Source organism: Osmerus eperlanus, chromosome 3 (genome assembly GCF_963692335.1).
Source record: "Osmerus eperlanus chromosome 3, fOsmEpe2.1, whole genome shotgun sequence".
In the NCBI taxonomy this organism is placed as follows: Eukaryota; Metazoa; Chordata; class Actinopteri; order Osmeriformes; family Osmeridae; genus Osmerus; species Osmerus eperlanus.
Genome location: NC_085020.1, coordinates 10,250,742 through 10,274,469, shown reverse-complemented (window position 1 = coordinate 10,274,469; position 23,728 = coordinate 10,250,742). Strand labels below are relative to the sequence as shown.

Sequence of the window (23,728 nt, the reverse complement as noted above, 5' to 3'; positions counted from 1 at the left end):
GTAAAGACAGAAGACAAAACTTTGTATTTAACTGGAAACTTATAAATATTACTATTTAAATACCGCTGGTAGTAAGTTGGTAACTATGGGATATATATATGGTAAATTATAATGTGTTATTGGGTAAATACCACTGCTACTAAGTAGGTAAAGACGGCCAAGCTCCAGCAGAATTACGAACAAAATACTCTACTATTACCCTGTAGTTACCTAAGGTTTATGTCGGTAACAGTCCACGTCTAATGAGAAGATAAGATAGTACTTTACAATAAAATACCTAATATTATTTCAGATCTTTTGAAGGGTTTTGTCTTTTTTGTGTTTTATAGTAGGAGGGTGTGTGAATATACATTTTAAATATTGAAGTTTGTATAAATATAACCTCTGTGTTCATCATGTTATACTATGGAAACATTGCAAAAACAAAAAATAAAAGTTTGTGTTTATTGCATGAAAAAGGGAATGAACAGTAGAAAAGGGTATGGTAAGAGCCTGGTAACACCATGGAAACAAACACGGCTTCCTTTGACAGTCCAGTTTCATATTACTTACTGAGTAAATAGCCATGTTTTACCTGGTATCGCCTTGGAACGTATAGTACAAGTTCATACGGGTAACGTTGACAAAGTGGTATTCGCTTACAAAGGGTATGGTAAGAGCCTGGTAACACCATGGAAACAAACACGGCTTCCTTTTACAGTCCAGTTTCATATTACTTACTGAGTAAATAGCCATGTTTTACCTGGTATCGCCTTGGAACGTATAGTACAAGTTCATACTAAGGGGTAACGTTGACAAAGTGGTATTTGCTTACAAAGGGTATGGTAAGAGCCTGGTAACACCATGGAAACAAACACGGCTTCCTTTTACAGTCCAGTTTCATATTAGGGAGTCAGATGGCTGAGCGGTGAGGGAGTCGGGCTAGTAATCTGAAGGTTGCCAGTTCGATTCCCGGCCGTGTCAACTGACGTTGTGTCCTTGGGTAAGGCACTTCACCCTACTTGCTTCGGGGGCAATGTCCCTGTACTTACTGTAAGTTGCTCTGGATAAGAGCGTCTGCTAAATGACTAAATGTAAATGTAATACTAGAGAGGGTACAATTTCTGGGGAAATTGTAGGGTGTGCTTGCTTGCATCGGTTGCACAGGGGTCCGTATTTCTGTATATTTTATATAAAAATGCATACTTATTATTTATAAAGATTACATAGATTTAAAAGCATATATTTGTTGCTGCTCATTTACAACTCAAAATACGAGTGAAGTGTAGAATGAAATATGATGTCTTCTCATTTCCCCTGCAAGAGGCAGCCTCATAGCTGAATCAAAACGAATAAATTTGGCAGAGCGGTGTAAAAATTGACCTAATCTCTATGACTTAAACGTCCTTTTAAGTTTTCCCTTCTCGTGATATTTTCAGGCATTTAGCCTACTCATATTGCATTCATTCATTAATAAAGAACCCCCTTTGAAGATTATTCTACGACGTTACCGGCAGTAGAAGATGGAATCGCGATTCAAAAAGTACCATCTGCTAACTGAAAATATGCCCCCAAAAACGTAAATAAGCTTGACATTTATTTAGTGGAAAATCGCTCATTCATAAAAAGCTCACTGGTAGCGATCATTCATTGTCAGTAACGCAAAATGCGATATAGCCCTGTGTGGAGAAGCTGCCCCGGTAAATTCTACTACGGTACAGTACTAGACTACTGCTGTGTTCGTCTTGGTAGCGATTGCGTTGGTTGAATTCGATTTAACGTTCCGTTGTACGGTTTAGGCTGAAATTAATTATTTTCATGAACAGATTGACAACGTTTAGGCTGTGGCAATGAAGTTCAGGTTAGTAGTTAGATAGACTTTTGATTTAAGTAAGGGGAGTGCCGAACATTTTCTGTCGCCGTTTGACTTCCTACAGCTGTGTAGTGTAGATGTTTTTGTAGTGTGTCTCGCGTAAGCTACAGCGTTGCAGTGAGCTACACTGGTTTGAAACCACAGGTAATGGTAATTTCACCAACAAATCGTTTACTAATGTCAGAATAAATCCTACAACGAAAATGTATATGTGAGGAATGTTTATTTTAACGATTGAAAACAGATACATCATAGACCACTGTAGTATGTGTTGCCCGGGCAACACAGGCTAATGTCATGATGCTAATACTTCAGTGAAATAGTAGACTACTGTTTCCGAAAGTAGATGTACTTCCTTAATAATATCAGCTTATATTGTACATTACACATCACAATTGTGTGTCATATCACAAAGTAAAATGAGTAAATAGTTATCACCCTGGCCTCTTTGCTTGTGGCGTTTCTGCAGCTGCCTTGCAGTAAAGCTATAGTTAGCCTAGCTATCCCCCAAGTTAACAGATGCGAAACGAATGTTCTGCCAAGGGTAGTCACGCGTGTTTTCGTGACGTTAGTGACATTAGTAACGTCAGTGACTGTGGCTAGCAAATTAGCCACCGTTAGCTTCACTTTTTGCCACAAAAACTTAACTTAAGCCCAAACCATGCAACGGAACGTAAATTCCAATAGAAGCAACTCAATCGCTACCAAGACGAAACTTTTGACACCTACGTTGTCTATGTAGGCCAAATATTGACTGAGTTTTAGGGGGGCAAAAAGAATAATAAGAATAACTAGAAAATGCATTTCCTGCTGAAAATGCATTGGAATGCTGAAATCTGAAATTATTTTTTTTAAATGGCTGAAAATACAGAAAATACCCGCAAGCTGAAAGCTGAAATTGATTTTAAAAATGTGTGATTCACACAAAAGAGGGAGTGTGGAAGCTGAACTGCATCATCTAACAAAGCTAAGAGCTTAAATAGCCTTGCGGGTATTTTGGGTCATTATTTGACTTGCTATTTTTACTTTGTCTAAGTCAGAGTTGGCGAACTCTGATAGCGTACAAGAACTCTGGTCGCGTGAAGTATTTAAACAAATATGTAAAACAATCTGTATTCTTGATCTGAGGCAAAGGATCTGTTAACAGAGAATACGGCCCATACTCTTGACCTGGGGAAAGGATATGTTAACAGAGTGTATGGCTTTATATATACAGACCAGGGGTGAACCAAATGTATGTGTGTTACTTGTAATCCTACTTTTATTAGTTATTTTATTGTAGAATCTTGGTTTAGTAAATTTGGGTCATTATTTGACTTGCTATTTTTACTTTGTCTAGGTCAGAGTTGGCGAACTCTGATAGCGTACAAGAACTCTGGTCGCATGAAGTATTTAAACAAATATGTAAAACAATCTGTATTCTTGATCTGAGGCAAAGGATCTGTTAACAGAGAATACGGCCCATACTCTTGACCTGGGGAAAGGATCTGTTAACAGAGTGTATGGTTTTATATATACAGACCAGGGGTGAACCAAATGTATATGTTACTTTTAAGATGCATGTTTAAAGTTGGTTTCTCTCTTGAACAGAGATCTTATTGGGATTTTTATTTTTGTTTGAATTGTTTATCACTTGTATTATTGTTTTTATTGATTTTATGTAAAGCACCTTGAGCTGCAATTCTTGTATGAAATGTGCTATATAAATAAAGTCTAACTTACTTACAATGCGGGAGCAGCTGAAAGCTGAACTGAAAAAACAGAAGAAGTAGGCTAGCTAGTCATAACAAGAATATTATAGTTTTAACAGCTGAAATTATAGTTGGGGTAGTAATAGCTGTAGCCCATCATTGAGTGTGTTTACTCGGCTTTCTTAGTAGGATTCAATGTGTTGATGGAATGAAACATACAGCAGTAGGGCCGATACAGGAAGACAGGGCGACACTGTGTTGCAGAAGGATGATGGTGCAAGTTTTGTCCGTGGAGCATACAACGATTAATAAAAAAGAATCATGTAGACGCGTTTATTGAGTAATCGCATAACTAATTACACATGTAAACGGAGTAATCGTATTATTGGCATAAACCGACAATTGCTAGTAATCGGGTTTCTCATGGTCAAGTAAACGTACCAATCACCTGTGTGATAGACTGAGTGTGTCTGTCGTTACGGTGATGGTGCAGCTATGATTGCTAACGCGCTGAGGGCAGAGAATAAGAGAAATGTAGCTAGAATCTACACCTCAAACAAGATAACCTAGACGCAAAACTGTACGTCCAATCCAAAATCTAAGGATATTTTCCGAGACCCAAGACTCTGCCTAAACCAGAGATATTCTGTATATGTCTGTGCAGTCAGAAATACGACTCTACCTGCAGTTTCGAAAACGTGTTCCTTCTGCTTTCCTGGTGCGTGTTTGTTTGGGTGCCACGGTGATGGCGCAGCTGTGATGGCTAACGAGCTGGGCAGAGAGAATAACTAATGTAGCTAGAATCCACACCTCAAACAAGTTAACCTAGACGCAAAACTATACGTCCAATCCAAAAAATAAGGATATTTCCCGAGACCCAAGACTCTGCCTAAACCAGAGATATTCTTTATATGTCTGTGTAGTCAGAAATACGACTCTACCTGCAGTTTCGAAAACGTGTCCCTTTTGCTTTCCTGGTGCGTGTTTGTTTGGTTGTCACGGTGATGGCGCAGCTGTGATGGCTAACGAGCTAGGCAGAGAGAAAAACGAACATTTACCTAGCATCCACACCTCAAACAAGTTGACCTAGACGCAAAACTATACGTCCAATCCAAAAAATAAGGATATTTTCCGAGACCCAAGACTCTGCCGAAACCAGAGATTTCCTTTATATTTCTGTGCGGTCAGAAATACGACTCTACCGGCAGTTTCAAAATCTTGTTCTTTTTGCTTTCTCTGACGATTTTGTCACCAGATTTGCATTGGTCTCTATGGGGCGAGAGTTGGACTTTGTCTCGCTTTCGTGGGGCTCTGAACAAATGTGTACGTCTGTTGGATTCAACAGACAACTGTCTACGACCAGCACAAAATTAGCTATCTATTGATCCAAAAACGAAGCATGAAGAGCGAAAATTGTGGCAATGCTGGCAAACTAGAAATATTTTTTCAACGACATCCGAAGCTGCCCTCCACTCTAGGGTTTCACGTAAACACCCATGTAAATCTCAGAAACGGCTTGAAAAAGTCATGAAACCTAATCAGTGATATTGAAAAAAGTTGAATAGATATCAAAAAGCTGAATTATTAAAAAATAGTTTAGGGTTTTGTCAACATTTTAAAGTTTAAATGGTGGCTCTAGCTGAAATATTGAGGAAGAAGAAGGATTTGGAAGTTGAAGAAGTTTAAAGAAGTTTGAGAGGATTTGAAAGAAAACTCCATTGGAAACCCATGTTAAAAATATTATGAATATTGATTTATATTAATTCAAGCATAAGAGGTACAAAGCTGAAAAGTCATAGCACCCATGGCCTGAAACTGCTGAATTTTTTGATAGCTGAACGGTTTTAATAGCTGAAGATTTGAAGGCGCTGAAAGGTGCCACGGAAGAAATAGAAGATAAACTAGAAACGGCTGTTCCTGCGAAACAGCAGTGAGAATGCTGAAAACCTGAATGGGGATAGCTGACCATGCTAAAAAAGCTGAAAATAGTGAAAATTTAGTAGAAAGTTATAAGCTGAAGCTTCAAAGCAACCGAAAGGTATTTTTGAAAGGGACTGGAGCAGCATTCCAACAATGATTTGAAAGGATTTACCATTACTTTTAAAGGGAGAATAATTTGCACAAAAACCTTAATATTTTAAAAAGTATAAAAGTGAGAAAATACCCGCAAGCTGAAATGAATTTCAAAAATGTGTGAGTCACACAAAAGAGGCAGTGTGGAAGCTGAACTGCATCATCTTAACAAAGCTAAGAGCTAAAATAGCCTACAATGTGGGAGAAGCTGAAAGCTGAACTGTTAAACAGAAGAAGTAGGCTAGCTAGTCGTAACAAGAATATTATAGTTTTAACAGATTAAATTATAGTTGGGATAGTATTAGCAGTAGCAGATGTAGCCTATGCGTTTACTCGGCTTTCTTAGTTGGATTCAATGTGTTGATGGAATGAAACATACAGCAGTAGAGCCGATACAGGAAGACACGGCGACACTTTGTTGCAGAAGGATGTTGGTGCAAGTTTTGTCCGTGGAGCATACAACGATTAATAAAAAAGAATCATGTAGACGTGTTTATTGAGTAATCGCATAACTAATTACACATGTAAACGGAGTAATCGTATTATTGGCATAAACCGACAATTGCTAGTAATCGTGTTTCTCATGGTCAAGTAAACGTACCAATCACCTGTGTGAGAGACTGAGTGGTGCGTGTCTGTCGATGCCACGGTGATGGTGTAGCTATGATTGCTAACGCGCTGAGGGCAGAGAATAACAGAAATGTAGCTACAATCCACACCTCAAACAAGTTAACCTAGACGCAAAACTGTACGTCCAATCCAAAATCTAAGGATATTTTCCGAGACCCAAGACTTTGCCGAAACCAGAGATATTCTTTATATGTCTGTGCGGTCAGAAATACGACTCTATCGGCAGTTTCAAAATCTTGTTCCTTCTTGCTTTCTCTGACTGATTTTACTCACCTCTCCATTGAAGTTAGTGAGAGAATTTGAAAGGCTGCTCTCGCTTCAAGGCTCATAGCTGAAAATCTGTAAATGTGAGCTCTTTAGTAGTTACATTGGCTGAAAGAGGACAATTTTTCCTACATTTTAAGGTATAACTTGTTTCTGTAAGTTAAACTATATGAACGTTAGAGGAATTTGTTTGACAAATTAGTTGAATATCAGAAAAAGAGCGTGTCACTGCTTGCTGCTCATTCATAAAAATCAAGAAGGAGCAAACATTTTAATGTATTTCAAACTGTCATAATTCAAAATTGGCTGAACATTTGAAAAAGCTGAATCATTTGGGAATAGCTGAATGTCTTGTGAACATTTTAAAGGTTGAATGGTGTTTCTAGCTGAAAGTAAGCTGAAGTAGTTACGTTTGAAAGAGGAGGAAGCTTTTTAATGATTTGAAAGGATTTACCATTACTTTTAATGGGAGAATAATTTGCACAAAAACCTTAATGTCTTAAAAAGTATAAAAGTGAGAAATACCAAAATTCATAGCCATCATCTCCTGAAGGAGCTGAACGTTTTGATACAAAAGTTGTAGGAATCGGTTAAAGTATGCAGAACGAGTTAAAGGCCAAAAAACGGCGGAAGAACTGAGAAGTTGAAAAGCAATAGTGAGAATGCTTAACAGCATTCAAAGAACAATACTTGGAATGCTGAAGCAGCATTTCAACAATAAAGATTCAAAGAACAATACTTGGAATGCTGCTTCAGCATTCCAACAATAAGTTGAATAAAGATTCAAAGAACAATACTTGGAATGCTGAAGCAGCATTCCAACAATAATATATATGTGAGAGAACAAAGGTTGTGCTCTCGCCGAAGGCTTGAGCACACCCAATTACTTACTGAGTAAATAGTCCAAACATGCGCAAGAACATACCCAGTATCCAAGAAGATTTACCGTGACAGTAGAGGAAAACTCTTCCCGCCGAGGTAGGTAGCTATACCAGCCAAATAAATGAGGCCATCATCGATAAATGTATCTGAAAAGGTATTTTATTGTAAAGTACTATCTTATCTTCTCATTAGACGTGGACTGTTACCGACATAAACCTTAGGTAACTACAGGGTAATAGTAGAGTATTTTGTTCGTAATTCTGCTGGAGCTTGGCCGTCTTTACCTACTTAGTAGCAGTGGTATTTACCCAATAACACATTATAATTTACCATATATATATCCCATAGTTACCAACTTACTACCAGCGGTATTTAAATAGTAATATTTATAAGTTTCCAGTTAAATACAAAGTTTTGTCTTCTGTCTTTACCTAATTAGGACCAGTGAAAATTACCCAGTAATGACCAGCACGTTAGTATTTAGTTAATGGGTAAATACTTCGAATTATCTAGGTATTTACCACCTTGGTACCAATCGGTAATACCCAATAATACAGAAAATATACCCAGTAATGACCAGCACGTTAGTATTTAGTTAATAGGTAAATACTTCGAATTATCTAGGTATTTACCACCTTGGTACCAATCGGTAATACCCAATAATACAGAAAATATACCCAGTAATGACCAGCACGTTAGTATTTAGTTAATAGGTAAATACTTCGAATTATCTAGGTATTTACCACCTTGGTACCAATCGGTAATACCCAATAAAACACATAACATACCCTTTACTTTCTATGTAAATACCTAGTACTTAAGGGACTGTAAAAGGAAGGGTTACCAAGATCATTATGTTTCAGTAATAGCATGTTATAAGACACACTTTGCTGATTACCTCCTCTTTTGAAAAATTGTTTTATTATCTGTGGAATATATGCCCTGACCATTAGGGTACACTTTGTTACATATTGACCAATTTTACTTCAGCAAGATTGGGCCCAGTGTGTATGAATGTGTGTGTGTGTGTGTGTGTGAGAGAGAGTGTGTGTCCCACTTTTTCCAAGCCATCTATTATGTTCTCCTGTGTACTGGCCTTTAGACCCCATATAGCTACATGCTGGCATGCTAACGAGCTAGCTCAGCCTTGCGAGCCTCTTTATGTAGTGCTGGGCATGATGTAGCCATGTGTGTTCACCAGTGTAAGGCCGCCACACACAGCTAGCTGTGACCATGATGTAGAGGCTAACCTTTGTAAAAGGAAGGCAGCGGAATTTATCACACACGTTGCTGAGGAGGTGACAAGGGTCTCTAAGCATACAGATTCCCCCCGGCCCCCCCCAAAAGAATCTTATACATATTTGAATTGGTGTGGTATATCTGAGTTTTTAGCTTCAGATCATCACATCCTTAGCAAGTAATAGATTGTTAAAAGCATGTCGGCCACTTCACGCATCATCATAGTAACCATGCCCAGCTACAGAACCAGTACAGCCACAATACAATCTATCCTTGGAAGAGCGGAAGGCACTTACACTAACAATGACATTGGTTCTCTGCTACACGTGATGAAAACACGCACACATACACGCACACACTCGGCGATGTGTCCCACTGTCAGTACCCCAACAACCTGAGCGGTGCAACTGCTGGCGTCATGGAAACTTGTCTGCATGCAAGAATAGGGGGGGAGGGGGTCACGACCCCCTGCGGCTCTTCTGGGGAAAGAGGGGCCATGGCGGGAGGTGACGTCTGATCTGAGCAGGGGGAGATACCAGGGGGCTTAACGGGGCCCTTCGGCTTCCGTTCTGGCCGGCCTGAGGGTGACACCTGAGGCTGCTGGGAGGTCGGGGTTAGGGGGTGCTATCCTAGATATCCCTGTGAAGAGCAGCTGTCCCTCCCTCCACTTCCTCCTCTGGGGAGATTTGGGAATGTCATGAACGCAGCAGGGAAAGGGCCTAGTGGTAACAGGGCATTCCCAACACTTCCGCCTGGAGACAACCGTAGCCCCGAACCGCCCAATCGCATCGATTTACCACAGTATCTCACTTCTTGTTGAAACACACCCACCCACATGCATGAGCGTGTTGTGATCAAATGCATCATCCATACTCCCTGATTCGTTAACTTTCTACACACGCAGACACACGCATACACTTTGTTATGTGGAAGCATGCTAGTGGTTAGGCTATACATAGGAGTCTCTTGGTCAGAAGTCACACATTCCGGATCAGCACACAAATTTCCACCACACAGACACACACATAGACACCACTGGGAGAGGGATTAGTCCAGGTCGTTCGGGGTCACTGTCTGTCATAGCCGAGATACGTAGTCCATGACATCACTTTCGGAAACAGCTCTGGATAGACAGTGTTGGCCCCTCCCACAATGTTTTCCAATGACCAGCAGTCAAATCCGTATCAATAAGTAACATACAGTTAGGTCCATAAATATTTGGACATTGACACAATTTTCATCATTTTGGCTCTGTATACCACCAAAATGGATTTGAAATGAAACAATCAAGATGTGCTTTAAGTGTAGACTTTCAGCTTTAATTTCAGGGTATTTACATCCAAATCAGGTGAACTGTGTAGGAATTACAATACATTTTATATGTGGCCCCCCCCTTTTTAAGGGACCAAAAGTAATTGGACAATTGGCTGCTCAGCTGTTCCATGGCCAGGTGTATGTTATTCCCTCATGGGAGTTCGTTATTTCATTGACAAGGAGCAGATAAAAGGTCTAGAGTTCATTTCAAGTATGGTATTTGTGTTTGGAATCTGTTGCTGTCAACTCTCAATATGAAGTCCAAAGAGCTATCACCATCAGTGAAGCAAGCCATCGTTAGGCTGAAAAATCAAAACAAACCTATCAGAGAGATAGCAAAAACATTAGGTGTGGCTCAATAAACTGTTTGGTACATTCTTAAAAAGAAAGAACGCACTGGTGAGCTCAGCAACACCAAAAGACCCGGAAGACCACGGAAAACAACTGTGGTGGATGACAGAAGAATTCTTTCCCTGGTGAAGAAAAACCCCTTCACAACAGTTGGCCAGATCAAGAACACTCTCCAGGAGGTAGGCGTATCTGTGTCAAAGTCAAAAATTAAGAGAAGACTTCACCAGAGTAAATACAGAGGGTTCACCACAAGATGTAAACCATTGGTGAGTCTCAAAAACAGGAAGACCAGATTAGAGTTTGCCAAAAAACATCTAAAAGAGCCTGTACAGTTCTGGAACAACATCCTATGGACAGATGATACCAAGATCAACTTGTACCAGAATGATGGGAAGAGAAGAGTATGGAGAAGGGAAGGAACTGCTCATGATCCAAAGCATACCACCTCATCAGTGAAGCATGGTGGAGGTAGTGTTATGGCGTGGGCATGTATGGCTGCCAATGGAACTGGTTCCCTTGTATTTATCGATGATGTGACTGCTGACAAAAGCAGTAGGATGAATTCTGAAGTGTTTCTGGCAATATTATCTGCTCAGATTCAGCCAAATGCTTCAGAACTCATAGGACGGCGCTTCACAGTGCAGATGGACAATGACCCGAAGCATACTGCGAAAGCAACCAAAGAGTTTTTTAAGGCAAAGAAGTGGAATGTTCTGCAATGGCCAAGTCAATCACCTGACCTAAATCCAATTGAGCATGCATTTCACTTGCTAAAGACAAAACTGAAGGGAAAATGCCCCAAGAACAAGCAGGAACTGAAGACAGTTGCAGTAGAGGCCTGGCAGAGCATCACCAGGGACGAAACCCAGCATCTGGTGATGTCTATGGGTTCCAGACTTCAGGCTGTCATTGACTGCAAAGGATTTGCAACCAAGTATTAAAAGTGACAATTAGATTTATGATTATGTTAGTTTGTCCAATTATTTTTGGTCCCTTAAAAAGGGGGGGGCCACATATAAAATGTGTTGTAATTCCTACACCGTTCACCTGATTTGGATGTAAATACCCTGAAATTAAAGCTGAAAGTCTGCACTTAAAGCACATCTTGATTGTTTCATTTCAAATCCATTGTGGTGGTATACAGAGCCAAAATGATGAAAATTGTGTCAATGTCCAAATATTTATGGACCTAACTGTATCCTGCATCTATTGTTTCTATTTAAGTTTGTATCTCATTGCAAAACAGAGGGAAGAATGAGATACTGTTTAGTTTGATAGAACAAAATGCTTTCTACTTTCTTTGCATGCCTTATCTAAAGGAATAGTGTGAGGTGGCAGCCTAATTAAGATATAACAAACTTAACTACCTAATGGCTCTCTCTGTCTCTCTTTCACTCTCCCCCCTCTCTTTCCCTCCCCTCGTGTCTCAGGGTTCAACTCAAACATCAACCTGCCTGGGAGGGAAGACTCAGGCTCTGCCCCCACATCCCCATCCCCTCAGCTACAGGACAAGAATGCCAATAACCACTCCCCCCACTCCCCAAACCCCGCCCCCATGGAGAATGGCAACCCTCATGGAGAAAGACTCTCTAACGGTACTTGTGTGTGTGTGTGTACAGATGAGTGTAAACGTTTGCAGGAGTGTGTGTTTTCGCTTGTGTGCACTCACACATATGTGAGTACTGTCTAATGCACAGGACATACGTGTTTCATGTTCAGGGTGTCTGGAAGATGAGGGTCACTCCAAGTCCATGTCCTCCAGCTCCTCCTCTCTGCACAGGCATATGGACAGCCACCACACTCAGGTAAACACACACAAACCCACAGACAGTTATGTTTGTGTGGCTTCTTGTGAGGACTGAACATTCAGTTCCGCTTACAATCCTGTTTTTCTCAACCCCTAACCCCAATCTTAACCCTAACCTTAACCACTACCTTAACCCAAAAACCTAACCTGAACCCAAACCTAAGCTTCACCCTAGCTCCTAAACCTAAACCTAATTCTAACACTACACTAATTCTGAACCATACCTTATATATAGCACTTGAAATTGTGAGTGACAAGTAAATGTCCTCCGAAGTTATCCTAGTTGTATCATCTTTAAGGGTGATAGAATACTTCTGGTCCGCACAACACAGGTTAACAAGGCCCAATGCAAACACACACATATACACAAACACAACTGTGTTGGAAGTCTTCGTCCTGGGTTTTGAGTTTCTGCTCCTTCCTGTACCCAAATGACCTCTCCCAGCATATTGTGTAACATTACTCTTCATCTCGATGCTTAATTTACCGTCAGGTGTATGCGTGTATGCATGTGTGTGTGTCTGAGTGAACCAGGTGCAGATACTGTATACAAGAGCCTCAATGTTGGCATTCCAGCACTGCCTTCCTTTTGTGGAGAAGAAACACTGCCAGCTTGTTTGCCCTGCTCTCTCTTCACACACACACACACACACACACACACACACACACACACACACACACACACAGACATGCACACGGGTTGTTTATAAGACATGTACCATTGGTTGAGGTTTTGTTGTTCGTTTTTCAGGAGGCCTGAACCTAATATAATGGTTGGCTGTTAATACACAAGCTTTCCCAGGTTCCGTAGCCCATTAAAGTGTATGGTTACATGTACGCGTAGATGTTCTTTGCCCTCATATAAACACACAGACAAACACACACTCCCAACTGAGCACCTACAGTACGTCACAGGAGATGAATCAAAAGCATTGTTATCAAATGGAAACCGTAAAGCAATCTGTTTCTAAACACACACACAGACACACACAAAGGTATGCGATAGGTACGATTTTTTCTATTAAAAAGAACTGTTTTGTCCCCATAAAGATGTGGTGTTAAATAATGAGGTCTCCTAAGAGTTGTTTCGAAACACATATAGCTCAGTGCTGTGTCGATAAATAAAAAACATTCGAGCATGTTGCTACTTTCCAGCCATGTGCTAGCAAACCTGTTCCTTTCCCCCTCGGCTTATTTTGTGAAACAACTTTCAATAAAACTCAAGATGGAGGAAATTGAGGATGCTGAGACAAGAATTGGGGGCACTGTTTCTCATATTTGAATTGAGTTTAAAATGTTACTACCTACTGCAGCTTTAAGTTTTCTAAGCAGGTTGAGAAATATTTTATGGGGCACAATCCCTGCTACTGAGAGAGCTGACCGGAACATAGCTAATACCTAGATAGCCAATCAGAGCAGAGGTAGCTGTGGTCTGTAACAGGAGACGGGCAGCAACAACTTTCTTTTCCTGATACACTGGCCTGACCACTTACACTCTTTTTCCGTCTCTGCATTTCTCTCCTCTCAGACTCATCACTCTCTCACTCTTTCTCTCTTTCCCTCTCTCCTGTCTTTTTCTGCCTTTCTTTTTCTTACTCCCTCTCTCACTGTTTCTCCATCTCCCCCCCTCTCTCTATGTCTCTCCATCTCTCCCTCACACACACACACACAAACAAAGGTCACGTCTGCCAGCTCAGAACAGGAAATATGTGTATGTCGGGGAGGTCAGTGGTCGCATGGTTGTGCCGGCAGCCTCCCTGCTGCTGCTGCTGCTCTGCTCTGGTTCGGCCCCCAGGTGCATGTAGAAGACCCAGCCTGTTGAATCATTGATCAGACGTCTCAGAGAGGCGAGGTGAGGGAAGAAGTCGGAACGTTACGATCCGGTTTCTGTCCGGACGCCATAGGGCACGGTATTCTCAGGAGATTAGTGGAAGAGAGAAGGTAGGCAGGCACACAACGTTCCTGCTCCCAGGGTGGGTTAATGGAGTAGAACTGTCTCCTTGTTCCATTACTGACAGACTACTACACACACACACACACACACCGATCATTCCTGCAATGTTTGGGAGATGCCCTCTACTCCTTTGTAATGGAGAGCAGGGTGTGAAGTGGCAGAGACACCAGAAAATAGGTTTGTGCGAGTGTGTGCGTGTGTGTGTGTGTACAAGATTTATGCTTCAGCTAGTACAGCGCATTCTTACTGAAGTAAGAACATCTTGTGACATAGACACTTACGGGCTTTTAGCTGTTTTGAAGTCCATTCTAAGTATCTCTAAACCCCTGTTCTTCTGCTCCTTCTCACACACTGTTCTTCTCACTCTCAATGTCCTCCCTTGGCATACCTATTTCAAACTGAAAGCTACTGAGGAGGCCCCTGAAGTTTCTCAGCAGCGTATGACAGAACCCATGGCATGACATTCATTTAACAGTCTGTTATTACGGGACCACAGAGGGACCTTTAAAACAACCCCACAAGAGTGTCCTCTTCTGAAATGTATTTATTCCCTGTGGGCTGTACTGTGGCTATTCTCTGTATTCTGTCTTTATTTCTCTCTTTTTTTCACTCTCTCTCTCGCTCTCTCCCCCCCCCTTTCTTTCTCTATCTTTATCTCCCGGTTTCTCTTCTCAATGCTAAAAGGTTAATTATGTATCTGTATATCTGTGTGTATATACATGTATATATATTCATGCAAATCCCTCTCTCCTCTCCTACTCCAGAGAAGCCATCTAAACTTCTCTCCGTTTGGAGCGGGGGCCGCCCTCTAAGACGGGGGGGGGGGCTGCTGTCAGACGGGGGGGACAGGGTGAGTGTGGTCTCTCAAACCTTGGTGCTCTCTCCTATACACCCACCTTTGTTTTTCATGCTTCCACTGTCCTGCTTCCTACTACTAGGGTGGCCTTAGCCTCGGATCGAGGGTTTGACTGGAGCATCTACGACCCTCAAAATGACTAATCAGAACCCTAACCCTAACTAGAAGGACTTTGAAACAGGACAGGTGCGACAGTAACACTTGAAAATGACTGAACACTAAAAAGCATTTACAACTGATTAGTGAACAGTTAATGCATCCTTCCTTTATAAGACATCAACAATTCATTGTTAATCATTGATAAAACCATTGCAAATGATTTGTTTTTCATTAGTAGGTTCATTTATGACAGTTAATTCATTATTGGTAAAACATGATTAATACATTATTCTGATATGTACCTTTTGGAGCTTGCAGTTAAAACTAATCCCAATCCCAGAAGGTTTTAGGACGAAAACATGGAACTAAATACATTTTCAATATATGTTTGTTAATACAAAAATGTACTGTTACGCCCCAACTTTAGTGGCCCTATGGGGCGAACAAACATTCCGCCACTGACCCAAAACAACTACTAAGAACACCTTTAAAAGTACCAAATCCATGGGATTTATTAATAAAACATCATTTCACAACTATTAGACAAACATAGCAGAGCAACAAACTCCCAAGCTAAGCGGCAGCAAGACCAGCAGTCCCCAAGCTAGAAGCCTCTCCTGCAGCAGGAAACTGGAGTCTTTATCTGCTGCTTGATCACCAGGCCAGGTGCATCTCATCTGGTAATCATGGCGAACACAACCTGGGCGGAACTACAGAAAAGGGAAGGGAGGTGACAAACAAAGAACACAACACATGTGGCCGTAACATGTACCCTTTTTTAAACAAATGTATTACACCATAAATACCTTACAACGCTTGCAGAGTTTTTGGTTTTTATCGCCTTCAGGAAAGCCAGGCTTTCCTTCTTGGCTTATTTTGTGAAACCTGCCAATCTAACTCAAGCTGGAGGAAAGCATGGAATTCCTTCACATATGCTTTCTAAAAGTTATGGAAATAGTTTATTAACTATTCACTGATTATTTCTAATAATCTCATGTACCATTAGCCTAACTTGAACTTCTTCACCGCTGGTTTGCAACTATTTAAATACTTCAGGTAGGCATGATAAACCAGTCTACAAGGTTTTATATGCAGTTTGCAAACATCTTGTAAATTGCCCCTTTAATCATTTGTATTTGTAACAGTTTTTATAAATGCTTAACGTGGTGTAAAACAAACACTTTGTTTCAATCTATGCTGAACAAACACAGGTATACAACAATAACAGGGGCGTTGCTCGACTCAAAGCCCTACTGGGACACAGGCCCATCATTACTCATATCACTTTTTTTTCTTCCAAGCTTGCTACATACAAGAAGCGTGCAACACAATGCACTGCAGCGCTAGCACGCAAGCCAATACCGTTTTTGAAGCTTCATGTAATATAATATGTTGGACTCATGTTGTTATTATGTTTGAGTCAAAATGAGATGGTCGGTAGGCCGATTATTCCGAAACTTTCTTTCGTTTCGTAATGTTTTCATAGCCTACCTTAATTCTGACTTTTGTGCCGACGTCTGTGTGTCACTGCAGTGGCTATTTGTGAGCTTAGACTTGACACCTTGCCGTATGGCACTGGAGCGTGACCCCAAGATAACCTGGAGCTAAGTAGCTTAGGAGGGAGGAGCAGGGGCTAGCCCATACTGATCTTGATCCTGATCCTCTCTCTTAGTTAATAGCCCCTCAAAGAATGACATGTTTGGAGTATGTTAATCACATGTTTGGGTGGACACCATCATTCTGTTGTCCTTGAATATCCGTGGACCACACACAAAAGCATACACCCTCTTGACCCACAAATATTTACTCTCATGCTCTTGAACGCTCTCCATCTTTCCCCCTCTCCCTGTTTCACCCTCTCCCTCTTTAATCCTCTACTTTCCCTCGACGAACATCCATCTTTACTTTTATTCAACGTAACTTTGATATAAAACTCCTGGTTAATCAAACGGAATATGGATATCAGTAGCTGAGGTTCATCAGTTTCAGTATGTCCCTGGGTTGCAGAGTGTAGAAAGACAACTATTTATCCAACATACCCTGTAGATATACCCTGAAGAATGGCCATGCGGACAGGCAGACACTTTAGATAGACCATGTAGACAAATAACGATGCCCCAACAGACACTGTAGACAGACAGACCATGTAGACAGACAGACACTGTAGACAGACACTGTAGACAGACAGACCATGTAGACAGACAGACACTGTAGACAGACACTGTAGACAGACAGACCATGTAGACAGACAGACACTGTAGACAGACCCAGCAGACAGACACTGTTGAAAAACCTGGTTGACAAACACCGAAGATAGACATTGTAGGCAGACATGTAGCCAGGCTAGAAAGCTGCAGAAACCCTCCCAGCAGGTGACCTGAAATGACTTCTGTACCATAGTCGTGAAGACATTCTTACAGACCTATCTTTCACATGGGATAGGAAAAACTCAGAGAAGGTCCTAACCTTTCCTTCAGGCAACAGTAGCGTCTCTGATATTTATATTATCTATCCCCATGTTTAAACTCTGCTCTTTGTAGCCAGAAAACAATACGAGTTTTGAGAAGGGCTGCAGGAACCTTGAGAAGCAGAGGGTCGTTGCTGTGACGTGTTGGGCTGTGGGAGACAGACCTGGGCACAGACGTCACCAGGAGTGCTTATCTAACCCTGGGACCCAGGGCCATTAGGATGACCTCACTGAAGAAAAGGAATGCTTTTCTGCTGGCCTTGCTCCAGACTGGGTTGGTGTAGGATAATGAGATCAGGGGGTGGAGAGAGGGAAATGCTTCGATGAAAGTAGGAAATAGAGAGGGAGAGAGAGAGAGACAGACAGACAGACAGAGAGAGAGAGAGAGAGAGAGAGGGATGATTAAGGAAAAAGGGGAGGAAGGATAATGTTTAATTGGTCATGAATAAGAGTGTATTCTAGTTAGGACACTGGTCTTTCATACTAATCTCGTTAAAAACGTCTTTGTTCTATCTTCTTGTGGGGTTTAGTGGAGTAAATGTTGAGGGGTTCAATCGAACAGTGATCCAATGAAAGGAGAGTGGGGGGGAGGCAGTCAGTGGGGGAAGGGGGATTAGGATACACTCTTAAGTCTCCCGGAGTGGGTGGAATTCATACAGGAGTGTGTGTGTCTGTGTGAGTGTTCGCGCATGCAGTTTTCCCAAAGAATCTTCGGAGATGTGTGTATGTGTTTGTTTGTCTTGAATGTTGCAAGTGTGTCCCACTGGTTTCTCCAAAATCACTCGAAACCCCTGAGCTTTTCTTGTAAAACAGCTTGATGACACACATCAACACCCTCGTGTCTCTCTCCCCCTGTTTATCTATTTGAAGAACAGAACGGTTCAATGCTTGGATTTTAGATTAGAAAAAGACTACGTGGTTTTGCATGAGGCGGAAAACTACATGTGACAATAATGTTGATCCTCCCATGCCCCTTGTTACAGTTTGACCAGTCCAGAGTGTTCCAGTGTTATTGGGCTTCTGCCTTCTGGGTGACCTTAGAGGCAAGAGGCAAATGTCCTCAGTTCACCCTTACCATTTCGTTGTCAGCCAAGAATGACCACTACTCATCCTGGATTATCATAATATTACCATATCATTACCATTCTATTACCATGACATTAAAATTGATGGTCATCCATTTTTGCATGCTACATGCTAGTTATTGCTAGCATGGTTGTGTGTATGTGAGTACAAATATACATGTGTCTGTCCCTGGGACTGTTTATTTTGATTGAACAGATTATCGTTGTATTCGTCCGGTAATGAATGGGAAGTGTGAATGTGGCGTGTAAGTCAGTCGCTTTATCATGACAGATCGTATTGTTTGTAGGGCCGTGTTGCAGTAAATAAATGACCTCATCATCACAACAGCGACCCATGCCCAGATGTGATGATGTCACAGTGCGGAGGGAGACATCAGGATCCGTCTGATACATGTCTGTCTGTAGACTCTGCACGGGTTTGTGTCTCCCCAGTATGTGCTGCCCTGTCCCTGACGGTGTGTGTGCCGTGTGGCAGCGGGACAGTGTGTGCCTGTCTGCTGTTCCAGTAGCCAATGTTCCTGGCGTCAGTGCTCAGAATAGCCTGGCAGGGAGGTGTAAATTATGGATTAGGTCGCTCAGCATTGTGCTGGTACAGGCAATCAATTTGTGTGTGTGTGTGTGTGTGTGTGTGTGCCTGGCGTGTGTTTGTGTGCGCGTTTGTTAGTATTTGTGCTTGTGGCCTGGATTCCTGGAGTGCGTCCCCACTGTATTGTATGCTTGGTGTAAAGCGGGGGAAATATTGCAGTCTGGTTTCCTCTGGCTTTCTTTAACCCCCCCTCTCAGAGAAGGAAAACATAGAAGGGAATCACCCCCAGATTGCCACTAACAATGTGTGCGTATGTGTGTGTGAATGTGTCAGGGACAGCCCAAAACTGCCCATTTTGCCATCCCCTTGGTCACATCCAAACACACACTGGTGTGGATCAGAGTGGCTCTGTGCCACGGCTGGCATTTACAGACGGGGGAGCGATCGGTCGTTCCTGACCGATCGATCTTCCAGGTTACTGACTGACTGATGACTGATGACGTCGTCGATCCAAGACTGGCGTGTGTCCGAAACCCCCCTCTCTCAGCCTCTGCTCACCCTATCACCTCATGGTCGCCCCTGTGAAGGTTGATGTATGGCCGGTACTTCAACAGGATATGGAAATAATAAGTCATTATGGCTGCTAGCTGTCGAAGCGGGGAGCCCCCCGCCCCGTCCGCTGAGTTGGTGGCTGTCAGCCATGTTGCGAGGGAGGCTCCAGAGACAGCCAGTTTTCCCTCCTCCCCTCGATGAGAGGGGAGCCAGAGGGAAGCTGGCCCTCTGACAGCCCTGCGGGGACGATGGCTCGGGGCTTCCATCAGCATGGGGGACCAGGGAAAGATGACAGCAACAGGGAGCCCCGTAGCCTCCCTGTCTGTCACATCTAATGCAGATCTTTTGTTTGCAATTGGGAGCCCATGTTGACACTCGTGCAGACTTCCCCTTCACAGACAGAGAGATGATAGAGGGAACAGTTAGAGATTGGCGTGAAACGAGATGGTGCAAAAAGGGATAGATGTTTGAAAGTCCTCGAGATGGGAGGCAACTACAGAGAGGTTATGACGCATTAGGGATGTTGTGGAGTCACAGACAGTGGCTGGGTCCTCTCTGCGTATGAAGCAATGGAAGAGCACTGGGAAATCTTGTATTTGTTTATTCAACTTTTGACAGTCTTCTCTCCTCCTCCTCCTGCTCCTCCTCCTTCCTCCACCCTTCTCCAGATGATCCAGCGTCTGCAGAGGTTTGTGGAGGAGGAGGAGTGACCCCCTGGGGGAACATCTGCGATTGCACCGGGTGCAGTGTGAGGCACGGGGCTAACTGGAAGCATTGGGACCCTCCGGCCCCACCCACCAGAATGCTTTGGACCAACCGGAAGGCCTCTATGAGAAGGGGAGGCGCCTTCATGATATGGATGTTTTCTTCAGACGCATGAAGCAACCGCCGTATTTCGACACCACACTTCTCGAAACCTACAACTCTGCCCTCTGTCAGCTGCTGCTTCACCCCCCCTCCGTCCCCCCATACAACCCCTTGAAGCTTAGCTCTCCCCCCCCCCCCAAGAGCGACAGCTATTCTTCAGGGGGGAGGGGGTGTACCACCACTCCCTCCTCCCCCCCCTTCACAGCCTGGGTACGGGGGACTCGGTTAGGAGCCAGCCCCAAGGCCCGTTCAGATAGGACTCATGCCCTAGGAGTGTCTGGGATGGGAGGAGAGGAGAGGAGAAGCACACCCCAGATGTTCTTTCGCAGTTGAGATATGGAGAAAGAAGTTCCGCCGTCTTTGTGGAGATGCCTAGCATTATGAAAGGACTTCCCGTACCTAACCCATGGTGCTGACCACATACTGTGGTACCCTGTGATGTTCCATGTCACCATCTCTGTGTGTGAGTCCCAGCTCCCCCAGAATGCACCTCTCCCATGTTTACAGGTGACCCAGCGCCTCTTCTTCATCTCCTGTGATGGACTTCACGGTTGCTGCTCAGTTAAGCCTTTGGTAGATAAAAATACTTCAGGTACAGTGCAGTCCTGGGTGCAAGCAACATCAAATACTAGCGCTGCACTTAATTTAGTATACCCAGTACAATGGTTGCGATTGTACAATCGCAGAAGTATAAATGGTGAAATAAATCAAGTGCACCTCAAACCCATATGTGTGCGTTTGACCCAGCCCTCCTACGGCTCAATCTGAGTCTAACCCGACTGATAGGCTCCAGTGTATGTGGGGTCAGAATGTGTTACTCTAAGAAATACCGAGGACCCACGGATATATTTTACAGCATAGAGACATTCATGGTAACACACACACAAACCACACGCACAGTGGATGACCACAGTCTCACTTCTACTACTCAAGATCTCTCAATGACCCGACACTATGTAGTATGTGTCAACAAAGGAGCATATGACTGTGGTCCAGACTAAGTATAGGAAGGTCTCATCTTTACTGTATCTCCTAACACCATCACCTAGGAGACCGAGTTAATAGCCTAGTTAGGCTGAAGAGCTCAAGGCCGGAAACTCCTGAATACCAGAGCTCTCCAATGTACAGAATTCTCCTCAATGCATCTCCAATGGAACCATACCCCAACCTCGCCATGCAAGCACATAAAAACAACCCCCTCATTCAGCTGTGTCGCTCTGAAAGCACCCCAACCCCCCTCCGCTGCTTCAGAAACCCCTGGCCAATCCCCCATCCACCCCAGCCCCTCCCCCAACCTCCAGGGGACCAGAGGCATTGCCATGGTAACCTCCCTGTAAATAGTGGGATGGCGTTTTAAATGTTAGAGGTTTTACCGTAGCAGAAAAGCACAGAGAAAAGGCAGGGTAGAGAGGATAGAAATATGGTAAATATAACATTGTCCAGATTCAAGGAATGTCTTGGGTTCGATGCAATGACTGAGGCAAAGAGAAGAGGTTTATTTTATAATGTGAATTTTCTTTTCTTTTTTTTGTCTTCTTCAGAATGATTGTCTATTGATATCAAGTTCTTTATACTGTATTTATATTGTGTGTTTCCCATGTTGATAACTGCTGGTTTACTCCTGAGAGGCAGACATGTTTACTATGCCAGCCAGGAAGGTTGAGCGAAGGTGTATTGCACAATGTTGACGTGCGGTGTGGATGGGGGGGTGCTGTGGCCACATCTCCACACCCAGGTGTGTCTCTCTTCAGGCAGGCCCATCTGAGCAGATCACGGTGTCATGGCCCCAGACCTGGAGCATCAATAGATCGGATAGATTTACCTCGGTCCCTGATCCTTCATCACGATGACTGATTGATCTGGTATTTACAAATTAGCCGCGCCATCACTCTGCTTGGCCTTCCCATTAGCCCTGCTTAATAGGAGAAAATGTGCGTTGTTCAAATACACACACGTACAAACACACCTACTGACACACACACGTATTCTCTGGAACACGCAGATATCTTCACACACACACACACACACACACAATCAGAGACTTATTTATATAAATAATCCTATAGACCTTGAATCCCTGAGAGTGGCAGCCACACCCAGCACCCCTCCAGCCCACACCAAGGTGGTGAGGTCCTCCTCTATACAGGGTCCTAAAAAAAGTCATGTTCATGTATGCTTAGTGGACGTACTCATCCCCACCTACAAGGACTTCTCGTGAAATGATGGAGAGAGAAAACAGACCATGGATTGTTTTGATAGAATTTGAGACAGTTAGCAGTGTGTGACCCTGCATGACTTGCTGTCAGCTCCCCCCCCTCCCCCTCCCCCCCCCCCATCCAGACTGTCACCATCAGGCTTAATGATGTGAATCACTATTCTCAACGCACTGTGAATCTGCCCCGTCTCTCACTGCCATCCTGCCATACTGACACCCCTACACGCCCCCACCTGCCCACGATACTGACACACCAACACTCCCACTGCCCCACTACCCCACACTTACACCAACACACACTCCAGCTCCAATGATGCACAACCCCAAATGCCCCCACCATATTTTCATACAGAACTAACAAACTGCCATTTGTCATTCCAAATCAGGAATCTGTGTGTACTAGTGTTCCTAGGTCAGTCCCTGCATCAGGTGTGGTGCTATGGCCAGGCCAGATCAGGCATCCTACTGATCCCAGACCAGACCATGTACAGAGCTGACGGGAGAGCTAGGACAGCCTGGCTGTCTCACTGCCTCTCATTGTTGTTGTTTTAAAGTTTCCCATCTTTTGTAAACAACCTGAAGCCAGTACCATTTGATCTGCATTCATATGTGTTCGTGAAAAAAAGAGAAGTTGTATGTGTTTGTTTCATATATCATTGGCGATGTTTTATAAATACGTGTACAGCAATAAAGAAAACGGTGTCCATTCCTGTGTCCTGTGGTGCGTCGCAGCAAGATTTACGACTGCTGTGTTTGAGCGTGGGAGGGTTTGCATGTGTGTGTTGATATGTGTGCGTACATGCATGTCTCTGTGCACTTGTGTGTGTATAGAGGTGTCATAAAATAATCGGACATCCTGTCCTGATGCAGGTGAGTTAGACTGAGAGCAGCTTGTTATTCGAGGTCATGTTTTACAGCCTCCTGTTATGCTCGCAACAACACAGCCGGGGACTGGTGGACCCTCAGGTTGCCGAGGACGACTGTATCAGGAAGCTGTTTCAAGA

General features: G+C 43.2%; 1 protein-coding gene across 5 annotated transcripts in view; it reads left to right on the top strand.

The window, feature by feature from the left end:
- Nucleotides 1-23,430, top strand: part of myo16 (myosin XVI) — a 107,220-nt gene extending 83,790 nt beyond the window's left edge. For 4 of the 5 annotated variants that reach the window (XM_062457152.1, XM_062457151.1, XM_062457150.1 and 1 more), the window contains exons 33-36: nt 11,727-11,891; nt 12,016-12,101; nt 14,822-14,907; nt 20,311-23,430. In XM_062457152.1, coding sequence (XP_062313136.1) covers nt 11,727-11,891; nt 12,016-12,101; nt 14,822-14,869 — 299 coding nt within the window. In that variant the 3' untranslated portion in view covers nt 14,870-14,907; nt 20,311-23,430. The remainder of the gene's footprint in view (nt 1-11,726; nt 11,892-12,015; nt 12,102-14,821; nt 14,908-20,310) is intronic. The other variant, XM_062457149.1, reaches the window with a different exon arrangement.
- Nucleotides 23,431-23,728: the final 298 nt, after the last annotated feature.